At 39.0% G+C, this 16,565-nt stretch overlaps 1 protein-coding gene across 8 annotated transcripts in view; it reads left to right on the forward strand.

Moving 5' to 3' along the window:
- The first annotated feature begins 407 nt into the window (after positions 1 to 407).
- Positions 408 to 16,565, forward strand: part of CNKSR2 (connector enhancer of kinase suppressor of Ras 2) — a 271,774-nt gene continuing 255,616 nt past the window's right edge. For 6 of the 8 annotated variants that reach the window (XM_080653011.1, XM_080653013.1, XM_080653012.1 and 3 more), the window contains exon 1: positions 414 to 1,033. In XM_080653011.1, coding sequence (XP_080509137.1) covers positions 970 to 1,033 — 64 coding nt within the window. In that variant the 5' untranslated portion in view covers positions 414 to 969. Of the gene's footprint in view, positions 1,034 to 16,565 lie in introns of all 8 variants that reach the window. The other 2 variants (XM_080653010.1, XM_080653014.1) reach the window with 1 other exon arrangement.

Raw genomic sequence — 16,565 nt, forward strand, 5'->3', positions numbered from 1 at the left:
GGAGCCCACTCAGCAGCGCGGAGGACCGGAGCGAGGAAAGCCCGGGCTCCAGCTGTAACCAGGCACTCTGCGGTGTCCCCCACCCCTCGGCGGCGGGGCAGCAGGTACCTCCTCAGCAGCCTCAGCAACTGGTGGGCGGCCGTCCCGCCGCCGTCGCGTCTGCTCCGAGGCCCTTCGGGGTCATGCTCCCGCCCCGGGCACCTAAGTGACTGACCCGGGCTCAGGCTCGCGGCTGCCACCGCCTCCGACACCGCCGCGCACGCGCTCCTCGCGCGCTTCTGTCCCGGGGCGGCTGGCGGGGCGGGAACACGAGCTGGCGGCGCCCCGCACCTGCCTGACTGATAGGCGGACCCCGGTCTTCGGGCTCGTGCAGGCGCGCGCACGCGCACGCGCCTGGCGTCGGCCCCGGGGGCGGGACCGCGCGGCCGCGAGCGGGCGGGGGGCTCGTGGCGCGCGCGCCCCGCACCCGAGGGCTGCAGAGAGATATTTTGGGTGGCAGGAGGCCCCTCGTCATTTCCGCCGTGCAGTTGGTCGTGCTGGGGCTTCACTCCCGCGCGCGAGGCGAGCGGGCAAGTTGGCTGCGGGCGTGCGGCGGCGGCGGCGGTGGCGGCGGCGGCAGCGGCGGCGGCTCCTTCCCGAAGCGTCGCTACCCTCGGCAGTGCAAGCCATGAACTGAAGCCCCGGAGGGACGAACCCCCCGAACGAAGTGACGGAGCCACCGCCGCCTCGGCAGGGACCGAGAGGCGCAGTGGTCGCGGCGCGTTTCCCTCCTGGTCGCGGCTCCCACCGCTGCTGCCCGCCTTGCGCTAAGAGACATTGCAGCCTCGAGACTCGACACAAAAGCCGCTTTCTCCGAGCTGCCCGCCGCGAGGCAGCGGCCAGCGAGGCACCCCACCTGAAGGCGGCTCAGACAGCTGAGTTGGTTTTGTGTCTGAGCTCCGCACCCCACGCGGAACCGACCCCGTGCTCATGGCTCTGATCATGGAACCGGTGAGCAAATGGTCTCCGAGTCAAGTAGTGGACTGGATGAAAGGTAATGACCGCTGTGCGGAGGGCGAGGCAGCCCTAGGGTGCGGGGTCCAGGCGCGCGGGAGGGAAGGGACGGCCGAGCCAGCCATCGGGGCTACCGCAGACTGATCTTGGTGTGCGGAGGGGCGGCGGGGGTCCTCCGGAGCCGGTAGGGGCTCGGGATCCCGCTCTCCTATTGTCTCCAGCCGGTTACTCCCCAGCTGGAGAGGGACGCGGGGAGCGCGGGAGGATAGGGGGTTGGAAGCCCTGCTGCGGAATCCCGGCGCAATATCTGCGCATCTTGCCCGCTTTCCTACCCCCCTTGACGTCCCCAAACCGGGAGGACGTGGCGACCCCCGGTCTTTTCCCCTAGGGAGGAGCCCCCAAGGGACCTGCTTGGCTGGTCGCCCCTGCAAGAGCCCCTTTGTTCCCCGGGAAACCTGATGCCCTCTAGGTAGCCGCCCCTGCCAGGTGCCTTTCCCAGCGCCAACTCTCCGGGCAACTTTTAAGCCCACATAACGGGGTCAGGACGCAGCCGCCCCAGTTTGGATCAGGAAGCAGACCCTCTCCCCCAGGTTGGGCTGAGGATGCTCATGGGATGCTCTACTTTTGGAGAGGAAAACAGGCTTCCCCTGGGACAGCATCCGTGCTCGTGTCTGTGGGCTCCCTCCAGCGCATCACCCCGCATCCTTTGCCTCCTCCTCTTCTGGCCCGTTGAGGCTTTGGACCTCAGGGCTTTTTTTTTTTGGGGGGGGGGGGGCTGGACGCCAGGTGAGAGGTAATGCGCATTCAAATTCCTCCTCATTTCTTCCATCTTGAAGGCTCTCCCCGCTCTTTTCCCTGGCAATTTCTAAGTGCCATACTTATACATACTCGCCCTCCGAGTCGCAATTGTGGGCTTTTCTCTAGTCCCTGGGCTTTCCTGCCTCACTATCTCCCTCTGTTGTCTGAGTTAAGGGGCCTGTAGAGGACCCCCCCCCCCCCCCCACTCACGACTAAAGAGCTCTCTACCCCCCCCCCCCCGTGCCTTAAGATTCCTAAGGTTTTGGGAATGCTGACAGGGAATGAATGGAACTGAATAAATGACTATTGGCCACACTTGGGAGATGTTACAGCTTTGCTTGTGGTTTTCCCAGGCACAGACTCAAGGTAGATTAGTCAGGGACCAAAGGCTTAGCATTTGTGAAAAATGTGCCTGCTGTAATGAGAGAGCCCTTCTTAGGGCTTGCTTAGCAGGCAGACTTTCCAAGATCCAGGTACTTTAGAATGAAAGGTGGGGTGATTAGAATGCTAGGGAGAAGCAATTTTTTTCTCTCTCTTTTCCCGAACCTTTTCAGCTTCTTGCTTATTCTTGTGGATTCTCCTTTATCCATTTGCTTTCCTTCTAGTCCCTTATATGCCCATGTATTCCTTGTTTACTTCATTTTTCTTTTCTAACATATAGAAAGTGCTTTGTAACTGCAAAGCACAGTGCAATGGGAGTGTATTTCATTAAATTGAATTCATGATTTATCGACTGCCCCCCTGTATGCGGTGCATTGTGCTAAGGTGTCATGCCATGGGTGCCATGACTAAGACAACGTCCTGCAGTGGCTCATCTTTTCTGTTTCTTGTTCTCTTTCCATATTTGCTATTTAAATTCTGCTTTCTGAGATTCCCACCAGCCTCCCTCCCCCCCCCCCCCCATTGTCAGATACCGACAAACATCTGTCTTCTCTGTATCTCAGTCATGGAAGAAAGAGCAGGGTATATTCAAGAAGCAGGCATGATTAATTTAAGCCCTTTCTTTGAATTTGCCTAAAAGGTGGCTTTAGTTTGAGTCTGTTACTAAAATTCTCAAAGCAAAGCTGTCTTGGCTCCATGGGAGTCAGATTACCTTCCAGACTACCTCTCACAAATTCCCATGATGCTTGAACTGAGTGCTGCATACTCCATCTTCTTCACCTCCCACCCTCCCAGTACCGTCTTGCAGTTTCCCCTGTCTCTACAGTTCAGGTCCACTGAAACAAGTAGAACATATGATGAACATATTCTGACACACATCAGTATCCCAGTACACTAGTCCTTTCAAAATCTCTCCAGCCTAAACTGCAGCTTCTTTGAAGTTAGCCTAACATTGTTAGCTGCCGTTTAAATGACTGTTACCTTCAAGTTGAATTAATTTTCATACCTGTTGGTGACATTTTTTTTGAGCTATTTGAAAAGATAAGTGAGGTTGCCAAGATGGAATTTGTGTATCCTTGTACACATTAGACTGGAAGAGACTAACTGATGTCATCTGTATTTTTCAAGTCCAAACTGCTTATTGATGAAATTTCTATAAATTTTATAGAAATGTGATTTGAGATATCAGAAAATGAGATTTATAAGTAGTTGGATGAAACGAACATTTCCTCAACTTATAACTTACACTGTTATCTAATAAATTTTCCCCTTTTTACACTTTTCCCAAAATAGTTTACAAAACACATTTAGAACTACTTTTCACCCTTTCCTCAGATGCAATAATGTTTAAAAGTCAACTAATTTAGGCTGTAGCTTTGGAATGGCTAAACTTCATTTCATGTTGTGTAACATGTAGTGTTATTAAGGCAGTACCAAAGAATGAACAGGACTTTGGAACAACTGAAACATTGTGCAAGTTTAGCATGCTCCTAATGTGATGGTTTCATCATCCTTAATATTTAAAGCATATAGCATATGCATTCAACTAGTTCCAATTCTAAATAGTTACAACTCGATATAGAAGGTACATGATTTATGCTCTTTCTAGGGTAGTTTTCTCTTTAGTAAATAGAAAAGGAACCATTAAGCACATAAGAATAGGAGGGCCATACATTTATACTTCCAGACAATTTATATAAGTGGTCTAGAAACTCAGTAAGCAGAGAGGGAAAATGAAGGAGGGGGGGAAACAGGCTGACAAGATTATTAAGCTGTGGTAGCATATATTCAAGATTATTTATGAAGGACCAGTTATACATTGCAATTCATTTTGATCTGTTACTTTTCATTAAAGTATATTTAAGGGAGACAAAATATTAAATTTATGTATTAATTATTGGTAAAGATATAAGAAACCACTTGCATTTTTGCTCACCCTGAATTCCACTCTTTGTAAAATATAATACAGAATTTTCTGTTCACAATGAAAATTTGATGTGACACAGTGTCAGTGTTAGTTCCAGTAAATGTATGAACTCGTCATGAGTCAGTAAAATAAGCAGTTATATTCCAGATTATCTTGATGGTACTTCAGGCTATTTGAAAATACGGTATAGACCTTAAAAATGAATTTTACAAAAATATTTTTGAGAAAATCACAATCACTTAGCATTCGAAACTAAATTTTTTTTTCAATTAAAAATTGCATTCAATCCTCTTGTGGGTTTGATAAAAATTTAAAATGTAACCCTTTTTACAGTGAATAAAAGCAAAGCAGTTATTGGAAAAAGCTATAGGTAGAAAAGTAGGCCAATAACTTTCTAATTTTTGCTCAGTCTGTTACTCTAAAATCATTTCTGACCTCCTATATGTTCACTTGCAGGGCCTGGAAATGCCTCAGAATCTGCAGTTATTTGAGTCTCCATTTTTGTCCTCTGAATGATAGTAAAATCCTCTGGACACTTTAGTGCTCCTATTATTAATGTTATGATTAATTTTCCTTGTCCGTGTCACACCCAGTAATTCCACTTTTTTTCTCACACCTTTTCTAACATTGAAACTCTTTCAAAATATCCACTTGACTAAAATAAAGTTTTTTTCTAGAACCAGCTCCTTTCATGAAATTTTCCCAATGATCTTAATCCTTTTCTGGATCTGATAAAATGATTTTTTTTTTTCAGTCAACCAACATGCCCTGCTCTACTACTCTTTTCTTATGGTCTCTGTAACTTAGCTCCATCCATTCTTGTGTTATTGTGACTCCTAAAATAATCTGAATTTTAAAGATAGCCTCTTCTCAAAGCATCCCACAATTAACTGCTCTACTTTTTCCTGTTTACTATAAACCATTTTCTGTAAGAAGCATTCACTGACTTCCAATTTCTGTCCTGATGACTCAGCCATCTTGAGGATAGAAAATGAAATACAAAAAAGAAGAAGAAGAAAGAAAATGAAATACATTATTTTAGGTATAGAAAGCAAAGATAAAACCAACGTTTGCATACAACCCTACAAAAGAGGAAAATGCAGCTATGAAATAAGGTCAATTTAGTATAAATTTTAAATTCTATAAAGGAGATTGTATCTGATGAGATGAAGTTTTGACAGATACAATGCTTTTCAGTATTTTCCCCTCATAGGATCCAGAGATGAGGTTGACATATATATTAATTGGATGAATGAAAATGTCAAAATTTTGAATTAAACATTCTTGAGAGAGAGATCAGGAATAATTCTGACAGGAACTTGAGGAAAAAATATGATCAAATTGGTCATATCACTTCCTTTTAAAAAAATTAGTTTTATTCTGATTTGCAATGTGACTAGACAGTCACCAACAATCACCTACTTTGGATTTGACATTTTTGGAATGGGAATTCTTGTCATTTTACACAAAAACGAAATTTACCCTTTCAATATGTAAAATTTAGTTCACAAGAAACATCATTTTATTTATAGTGTCATTAATGTCTGCTCTCTAAGTTAACACTCATAATTAATGCAGATTAGGAAAAAAGTATATGTATATGTATTCTGGTCCTTATATATAATGAACTCAATACTTCTTTATGGAAGTACTTTAATGGATTGTTTTAAGTAAATTATTCCCTGCTTTGGGGAAATTGGTCTCTGTAAGGGATGGCAGCGACTTTAACAAACCTACGCCAAGACAGAGACGGGTACCAAATATGATCAAATATTTGGTAAATTTTAAGGTTTCATATGTATACAATCGCCAGTGAAAAGTGAAGATGATGATTTTAGAAGATAAGGAAGGATCCGTAGGGAAGGTGGTATTTTAGCAACTGCTTAAGCAATTTAATTAAGGCATATTCTAAGAAGGGTGTATTCTAAATGTTGAGGCACAGCAAGAGACTCTAGAATTGTGATGGGGTGATTAACCACAGGGAGGGGTTGTGTCTACATTTGTTGGATGGAAGGAGAAAGGTGGGCAGTAGAAGGAAAGTGAGGGAGGAGCAATGAGTAGGTGGCACAAAAGTACGAGAACAAATCTGCATTTTACAAAAACAATAAAAATCTCATCATGTCCTGACTTTAAATAAATACCACATTATAAAACTTTGCCTGCCAAAAATAAGCCCACAAAGAATGTGTATTGAATTGGTACAGCTGTTTCAAATCTGTTTCTCAGGGATAATTTGGAAATAATGTTAAAATGAGTTTTTTGAAGATTAATTACATCACTAACATTATGTTGTTGGATATTTAGAATTTTACTGACCCAAATTCTTACATGAAGAATGAATATAGGCTTATAAATATTAATGCTGTTCTTAAACCAATGATAAGTTATAATTTTCATTTACAGCACAGTGACCTCAGATTAGGACTTAATTTGTTCTTAATGACATTTTTAGCTTTCTACGTGACTTCCCTATAGCACCTCACACACAAGGCTTATTGTGAAAGGTGAAGGATTAGCTTCTGTAAAGAGTACTAGAAGGATGGATCTTCTGGACTAATTTATAAGGGGAAGGGGGAAGGGAGGGTAAGTAATTTGAAAAAATATAGTCTAAAGCTTTTTATGTTTTATGATTTTTGTCATGGTTTAGTGTCTGGCTAAAGAATAGCAAATGTAGTGTTCAATTATGGAATCCTGGTATTGAATAACGTTCAGTGAGTGAATTCACATTATTCATATATACAGTAGGCCTCTGCTCCTTAAAATGGTGCATTTCTATGATTGCAGAATCCAAAACATCGAAAGAAACCGGAGTTGATTTTTGCTAAGTAGTCTAAAACATTTTTATATTAAATCTAACAGAGGTATTATATTTATGTTCTACAAAGTAAAACTGGCATGATTTAAAAGATGAGCCTAGAGGCTTAACAGGAATTTTAGGCTTGCAGCAGGCTGCTTGAAGCTGCACTTCCCAGACCTCCCAAGGTTATGAGTCCCTTCAGGATTATGGACATATCAGTGGAAAAGTTTGAGAAGTGGTGGTTGGGTTTAGAAAAGATAAAATTAATGTACTTTGCTTCCTCTGTTTCTCCTATTGCAAGTGACAAAATATATTTTCAGCCAAGGTCATGATAAACATAGTGTTTTACTTTTGTTTGTTTGTTCAACCTGTAGTCCGGATGAACTTCTTGGGAATGATTCTCATCTGATCCTTTCTTACACTTCTCACCCTCATTAGCTTAAAAAATTGAATGGCTTCTCACTGTTTTTAGGATAAAGATCAAAGTCCTTAAAATGGCTGATAAGACTCTTAAAGGTTTGGCTATTGCCTGTAAGGTAGGCTACACCCGCCTTCTTTCTGTTTGCCCAGCACTAGGCCTTTTTGCACTTAATATGTTTTCTCTTACCTTTGTTCTTTACCCAGTTAAATCTGACTCATCCTTCAGATCTCAATCCTCCCCCACCCCCACTGCCTCAGAAAAGCCTTCCCACTTCTCTAAGTCACATCAAATCCTCAGTTATTTGCTCTCCTGGTACCATGTATATCTTTATCCTGTTTGCCAGTTTTATTTTTACATTAGTTTGTGTTGTTATTTGATGAAGGCAGGGACCACATGTTTTTTGCATAACAAGGCAAAAGAAAGTATATGATGAAAAGTAGGCACTCAATAAATATTTTTTGAGTGAAGGAATAAATAAATTTATCCACAGATTTCTTGTCTGTCAGCAAATCTGCTTTCCTAAATGACAATGCATGTAAAATTCCTTATAATTCTCTAATGGATACTTCAGTGCCAAGTCATATATTGTGTGCCAGGATACAGTGAAAGTAGGGTTGCTTTATCCATATTTCATAGTTGTGTAACACTACTAGCCAACTCAGTTATCTAAATCATGGTTTAGATTAATTTTGTTAAGAAATATTAGTAATTTCAATGAATTCATAACACTTGTGTTTATGCTATACATATTATCTGCTGCTATCATATAATAGTCCAACACAATAGGTAAACATTTTAAAAATTAAAACATATCCCTTTTCTTAAGCATTTGTTTTCTTTCAGACAAATTTTCCAATTCTTCATTTTGGTGTTTTTAAAAGAACTCTTAGAACATCTATGCATAACCCATAGACACATACAACAGTAAGGTGATGGCGTGAGGGGAGGGGGGGGCCGGGTGGAGGTGGGTAAAGGAGGGGGGGATTGAGACATCTGTAAAGTGTCAACAATAAAACTAAAGTTTAAAATTTTAAATAATTGCCCGGCCTGCGTGGCTCAGTGCTTGAGGGTCAGCCTATGGACCAGGAGGTCATGGTTTGATTCCTGGCCAGGGCACATGCCCAGGTTTCAGGTTCGACCCCCCAGTGTGGGGCGTGCAGGAGGCAGCCAATCAATGATTCTCTCTTATCATTGATGTTCCTATCTTTCTCTCCCTCTCCCTTCCTTTCTGAAATCAATAAAAATAATATTTTTAAAAATATAAAAAAAATCAATGATGCTAAATAACCCTAAAGAAGAAAAATAACTAAAAAAATAAGTAACTATATACTATATTTTGAAATGCAGGGTAGATTGAAATTGATAAAATGCCTTAAGTTTATCCTTTTATAAAAGTTAAAAAAATGCTCAAATAAGAAATTAAAATATTTTTTCTCTTGTGAGAAGAAAATATCCTTTAATTCTTAAGTTGGAGAATAAAATGGAAAAATAGCCCTTTAGCTTAATGAGAACCATTATCTTATATTTAATTTTGACTTTACATTTTTATTAATAACCATAAAAATAAGATATTCAAATATGCATTTTAAATCAGCAATTCTTGTATAACTTCCCAGCTCTCCCTGTAATTTTGAAAAATAAATTTTAATATTTAAACCAAATATGAATTTATTTGGACTAATTTTTAAGGGCACTTGTTAAGAGCCTATGTAGAGAGTTATTGTAAAGCGTTAACTTGTTGAATATAGGTGCCTCTTGCAGATTTAGTGAATTACATGCTTCTGACAATCACTACTAGGTAAGTTATAGATAATTTTCTAATAACGCATATTCTTTCCCCCAAATCTAGAATGCTTAGAATATAAACTACAATACATGAAATTTTTAAGACCTTAATGTAAGTATGCCAGTCTGTTAACTCTTAATAAAACAATACCTCCAGGCTTAAATATTATAGTTAGTACTGCAAAACAGTGGATTGCAATTGTGCCCTGATTTGAATTACAAGTAACTATTAAACATGATAGAAATTTGGGGACTTTAAATATGTGTTTAGTTTCTTGTTCAATTTAAATTACAATTATTAATTGGAATGGAAGTTTTTTATTATCTTACTCTTACTCTTAAAATTTCAGGAAAGAAAGGGTTGCCGGTATTTGCATAATATCATGAATTTTAAATTTTACTAAAGTACGGTAACTGCTGTTTCAGTTTTCTGTGTTTATCTGTTGAATATTTTGTCACAACAAAATTGTTTTAAGAACCAAAATTTATTAAATAAGCCCAAACTCACAATGTCATTAATGTATTATAATGTGCCACAATAAAAACGTTACAAAACTAATATCAATGATAGCACACTTGTCTGTTTTATATTTACTTGACATTAATGTTCTTGGAAATTAGTCTTATTAGATGGGTTGGACAGTCGTCTGGTAACATAATAGATAAGAAGAAACCACATTGTTAATTGCCTTTAAAGTATTGCCCAATATTACTTTTTTGCTTGTTAGAACTTTTTGTTTTGTGTCAGCCACATCTGCTATTTTTAAAATGGGCTTGAATATGTTTTCTCAAGTAATATCTACAAAAAAATCAGTGGAAGGCTTAGATCCTAGATTTTACTTTATTCAAATTGTTTACCAAAGATTATGAAAGATTCTATTTTCTAGCAAGTTGTGAGACTTATTTATAATGTAATTTATTAATAAAACCTTTTAAAATACTTGCCTTAAGTATTTATGCTGAAGGATTAATTTCAACAACATTAGCTGAATTCTTGTAATAATTTTGGTATGTTTTATATGTGTATATGGGAGTTTATTTTTTTCCTGGCTGAACAGAAAATTCATATTTTCATTTTGTACAATTTATTTATATTTGGCTTTCAAAACAAGCCACTGGGATATTAAAAACCTATACAGTGTTATATAGTTTTTACTAATGGTGCTTAAAACAGACATGTAGTCCAGTTGCTTTATGGAGCCTATTGTGTAGACCAGTGGTCGGCAAACTCATTAGTCAACAGAGTGGCAAACCACAGCTCGCGAGCCGCATGTGGCTGGCGAGCTGCAGTTTGCCGACCGCTGGTGTAGACCAAGTTCAATATGTAGAGCCAATGTGGATGGCAGGGCTAGGTGCCCTGGTGCGAGTTTTGTGGCAGTCTCTGTTGGTATCACTGTTGGATCAAACCAGTGGCAGAAGGTTTCCTCCTGTAGAAGGCTGCTGCTCTCTTGCCTTCTAGCTGTCAGTAGGCTTTCAGTTTGATATTGAATTGTCACACCCAGAGAGAGGCTTGTTCTATGGAATATTTAAGGCTAAATACTAGTAATTTTTCTTTCTAGTATATCCCTAGACATAATATTTTAAATATATTGTGGTAAAAGAAAATTAATTCAGTCCTGTTTATTTGGGATTTTTGATAATTTCAATAGGCTTCCATTGAAGTTTACTCTTTAACTGTGTGAAGGGCTTGCTGATCAATCTAATAATGCAAACCAGATGGGAAAGAAATTATTTGACCCAGAAGTACTGTACTTTGCCAGGAGCCATTTCCATACTGTAAACATGCTAGCTATAAATGAGTTGAATTTTTAGTTAGAATTTCTGCACACTTAGAATCATTATTTTTTGTTTTGGGGATACTTTTTAAACATTCTCTGATGCAGCTTGGTTCTTCCCCTCATTCAGCCAAGTTGGAAGGGTCTCATTCACTTCACATCTTTATTAGTAATACTTAAAAGTGAGATAAGGAACAGTTATTAACATCTTTTTCAAGGTAAGGCGTAGAGAAGTTAAGCAGCTCAACAGAGATTGTACAGCTGTTCAGTGATGGAATTAGGTTGGGCATCAATTCTTTTTTTTTCTCTACTGGATTGGATTTATACTTTCATGGATGAAGAACACAGTTCAGGTTTGTATATAATTATCTTCAAACTTGATTTTTTTTTAAATCCCTGAATTTTCTACCCTTTAAAAATGGGCACCATACAGTACATGGTAAAGAACACTGGAATCAGATGCCTGGGTTAGTCAGATCCAGGCTCCATTATTTCCTAACTGTGTGATCCTAGAGAGGGAGAGTTTAAGTAACTTTCCAGGTTTTCTCTTTTTTGTACAATATGGGTAGTAATATTACATACTTCATGGAGTTGTGGTGTGCTTAAAATGGTGCCTGGTACATAGTAAGTACATGATAAATGTCAGCTTTTTTTAAATTTAGAAAGGGTGCATTCTGTTGGCAAACTTCAGAGGCAGAACTCATAATAGATAATATTTATTGAGTGCTCACTGTATGCTATGTACTGTGCTACATGCTTTCTCTGCATTATTTAGTGCCTATCCTAAACCTAAAAGGTTCAAATTATCCCTGTTTTACAGATGAAGAAGATTTTGCTTATAAACATTGAATGACTTTTCCTATATACCCAAATATTTATTGAGCAGGTGTTCAATAAGTATTTTGAAGAATGAATAAAGAATAAGTAGAAGAAACAATTTGAAAATTTTCTAACTAGTTCCAGAATATATAATATTGCCACCTTGCCTTTTTTTATACCAGAGGTAGATGTTACATGAGAGGAATCCTGGGCATACTTTCAAAGATGTGGATGCCCTTTCCATCAGACCTACCTTCTCTAGTGTGTGCTAAGGTGGACTATAGTTCTTAGGTTTTTCTGGTCTCTAGCCTACCTGCGTGTGTGGGGGCGGGGGATGTGTTGCCACTCAGAATAGGACTGAGCCATTGAAAAAGATGACACAGAGCACTATAGTCTTGGTGATATTGTTCTTATTTTCATGTCAACCCCAGGAGTTTAATGCTCTCCTCTGTTTAGTCTAGACTTAGACAAAAGATCTACCTCAGACCACTGCCACTACCAACCCAGGGCTGAGATATTTAATTCTAAAAGGACTGTCGATTAAAGTACGTGGTGCCTGATAATAGATGTCCATAAGCAGCATATATTTTAGTAGAAATAATGAATTCTGTTATATTCTTTTGTCCAGACTTACTTAGCAGTGGTTAGTATTGCTGTCTGCATTTCATTAGTGTTTCTTTGAATAGCAGATTTTATTCAGTGCATTCCTATAGCTTTGAAAGTCTTACCTACCTACTAAATGTTAATTGTTCCCCTCAAATTGTTTTGTTTTGTTTGGAAATATTTTCACCATTGACCCATGGTCGGCAAACTGCGGCTCATGAGCCACATGCGGCTCTTTGGCCCCTTGAGTGTGGCTCTTCCACAAAATACCACAGCCTGGGCGAGTCTATTTTGAAGAAGTGGCGTTAGAAGAAGTTTAAGTTTAAAAAATTTGGCTCTCAAAGAAATTTCAATCATTGTACTGTTGATATTTGGCTCTGTTGACTAATGAGTTTGCCGACCACTGCCATAGACTAATAGCATAGTGAATCACAAAAGGAACTTAATTGCTAGTGAAAATTTAATCATATTCAGTCAAAAAACTTGTGAAATCAATGTAACATATGGAGTGCTCAAGTTGAGCTAGAGATGTTTGATCAGTTGAGTAATTGTAAAATGGTACTGATAGGTATAATTCCATCTACATTATACATATTTAAAATGGTACAGATGGTTTTGCCTATGTATCTAAAATATATATGTTCTAGCATATATTTAGGAACTTAAAGTCGTATTCATTCAGAGTAAAAACACAAAGATTATACTTTCTGTTTCTCCTTGTTTTAGTTTAATAGTATTGAGGTGAGTTTTGCTTTAGATTGGAAGTTTTAAAATATATTTGAAAGCAACTTAAATTGTTCTTTGTTTGTGGAGAGAATGATTTGAAGTCTCACTATGCATGAAAGCTACCACAATACCCAGGACAATAGGCATTAAAAACAGCTGTGAGCTGTGGTAATTATCAAATATTTTGAAGTGGCCTTAGCCTTGTCCATTTGATTATATAAAGCACTATTTCTCTGCTAAAGCATTCATTATCTTTTAAAACCCAAATGAATTGAAATTAATTTTGTTTGGGGATGTTTTTGAGAATTGTATTACTTTCCTTTAAATAATTGTTGACATCCTATGTTAATAAACACTCTGGTAAGAGAAAGACTTTTAAATATGGTAAGACCATAAATCAACAACGTTTCATTTTAAGATGTGTGTAATGTTTAAAGGAAATATTTTCTAATTTGGAGATTTTTTTCAAATGAGGCTGCTTTGCTAGCTTATTCTGCTTATTAAATACTAGAGGCCCGGTGCATGAATTCGTGCACGGGTGGGGTTCCTCAGCCTGGCCGGCAGTTGGGGCTTATTGGGGCCTTCTCGCCCAGTCCCTATTGGGACCGATGGGGGCCAGCCGGCTGCGGGGAGGGACTGTGGGAGGTTGGCTGACCATGGCAGGTTGGCTGTGGGAGTGCACTCCTGCATTGAGTGTCTGCCCCCTGGTGGTCAGGGCGCATCATAGCTATTGTCCGGTTGTAACAGTCACTTAGGCTTTTATATATATAGATGGTCTTACCATATATAAAAGTCTATCTCTTGTGACCGACACACACAGAGAAAATAAATACAGCAGAATAGTATCTTGGGATCTAGTAACATTTTTCTCACCACCAAAACACCAGTAATGCGATCACAACAAAATGAAAGTGTATCTCTAAAAAAAATAAATACTTAGAAAAGATATACATTACATACTCACCCCTACAGCACTGTTATCACACCAAAATCCATTCCTTAATATCCTTAAACATCTAATTGTTCAAATTGTTCAAGTTTCACAAATGTCATAAAGAGTTTATAGGTTTTTCCTCTTAAATTGGGATCCAGATAGATTCCATACACTATAGTCTACCTTATTCTTTTTTCCTTACATCAATCCTTTGGGACCCAATACTCCCTTTATATAACAAACATTATGTAATGTCTCCTGAAATAAATATACAATATAACCTATCCACTCACATAATTTTTTAAAATTCCCCGTAATGCCCTTATTGTAACAAAAAGGGAAAATAATTTATGAAAAACAAAATTGGTTTCTATATGTAGGTGCTCAATATGACTATACCAGAAGAGACAAATTGATATTTTTTGCCTATTTATAATGAGCCTATCTGGATTTAAGAAAAGCAGTAAGTTCTGAAGTCATTTCGTATAAGAAAATGGAAAAGTAGATGAACTGATAGACACTGGAATAAAAATTAATATTAGGAGTAGTACAGGCTAGAGCAGTGGTTCTCAACCTTTCTAATGCCGCGACCCTTTAATACAGTTCCTCATGTTGCGGTGACCCCCAACCATAAAATTATTTTCGTTGCTACTTCATAACTGTAATTTTGCTACTGTTATGAATCGTAATGTAAATATCTGTGTTTTCTGATGGTCTTAGGCTCTACAGCAGCGGTTCGGAAAACACAGATATTTACATTACGATTCATAAGAGTAGCAAAATTACAGTTACGAAGTAGCAACGAAAATAATTTTATGGTTGGGGGTCACCGCAACATGAGGAACTGTATTAAAGGGTCGCGGCATTAGAAAGGTTGAGAACCACTGGGCTAGACTAATTTGATATGTCATCCTATTAATTCATCTTGAAGAATTATTAAAAGTCATGTGAGCCCTAGCTGGCTTGACTCAGTGAATAGAGCGTCAGCCTGCAGACTGAAGGGTCCCAGGTTTGATTCGGGCCAAGAGCACATGCCTGCGTTGCGGGGTCGGTCCCCAGTGGGGGGCATGCAGGAGGCAGCCGATCAATGATTCTCTCTCATCAATGATACTTTCTCATCATTGATGTTTCTATCTATCTCTCTCTCTCCTTCTCCCTTCTTCTCTGAAATCAATAAAGAAACATTTTTTTTAAAGTCATGTGGGAAGGAACCACACCTTTTTGGAGAAATGGCAGATTCTAGGACTGGAGAGGGATTATTTAAGGTGAGCCTGGAGCATCTTGTAGTGCAAGAAAGCAAGGAAGTGCTCAAAGAGGGCATGTTAAAGACTTGGGAACCATTATGAAAGAGTTCTCAAAGGCTAAAGCTGGAATAATTTGAGCAACAAAAGTGGTATTTGGTTATAACTCAGTGTATAAAATAAATATCTGAGAGTCCATACTGATGTAAATAAATGTCTAAATAAATGAGAGAAAAGAGAAAAATCTCCCATTCAGAGAATTCCAAATAATTTACGTAGATACTCTCCTCTAACGGAGTTGGCACTTAACTCCCCACCCCTTGATTATGGTCTATACTTAAAGACTTGTTTCCAAAGAGTAGAGGGTGGGAAGGGGAAACAACTTTACAATGGAGAAACCTAGTGAACACTATATTGGTCAGGTGATCAGGGTTTGCATCATCAGTGAAAAGGCATGTTGATAACATGTGCCCTTAATATAAAGTTATGAGAATGGCACTACACCCTCGTGATCTTCCTCCCCCAAATCCATAACTCCAGTCTAAGCATGAGAAAAACATTAGGCAAACACAAAGTTAAGGATATTTTACAAAATACCTGAACAGTACTCCTCCAACTATCAATGTCATCAAAAACAAGGAAAATATGAGAAAAAGCACAGCCCAGAGGAGGCAAATGAGACGTGATGATGTTCTGAATAGGATCCTGGGACTGAAAAACTACATTAGGAAAAAAAATAGTGAAATCAAAATGGTGTGAAGTTTAGTTAATAGCAATATACCAGTGTTCGTTCCTTATTTTTGACAAACGTATCATAATAATGTGAGCTATTAGTAAAGAATATGAATGAGAGGTATACAGGAACTATCTGTACTATTTTGCAGCTTTTTTTGTAGTTCTAAAACTTTCTAAAATAAAAAGTTTGTGTAAATTTTTAAAAATTGGAATTAATTTCAAATTTGGTAATCACCAAAATAAGCACTATATTGTATGTGAAATAGCTTTGGTTTGCCTCTCTGTGAGTGTTAATAATAAGGTATTTTCAAATACAAACAAAAAAGTCAAGTGAGATACAAGCAGTTCTTCAGTGTGGAATTGTTGCATCCATTGATCTAGCAATCAATTGGCATCCTCAAACTCCTTACAATTCTCAAAATGTTCCCAGGAGCAACATTGGCACTGTGTTGGTATCAAGAATCCTTCTGCTTTACTTCCCTGTGTAAACCTCATGCTTTTCCACAAGTGAAAAACAAACAAACACCAAAAACAATTTTCTTGAATGAATGATATGCCTTGTTTCCCTTCCACTGAAATTAATCTTTTACTTGAATATTTTTTAACCTTTTGCTAATCAGGAAATGTGTG

Source organism: Plecotus auritus (assembly GCF_963455305.1).
Source record: "Plecotus auritus genome assembly, chromosome: X".
Classification (NCBI taxonomy): Eukaryota; Metazoa; Chordata; class Mammalia; order Chiroptera; family Vespertilionidae; genus Plecotus; species Plecotus auritus.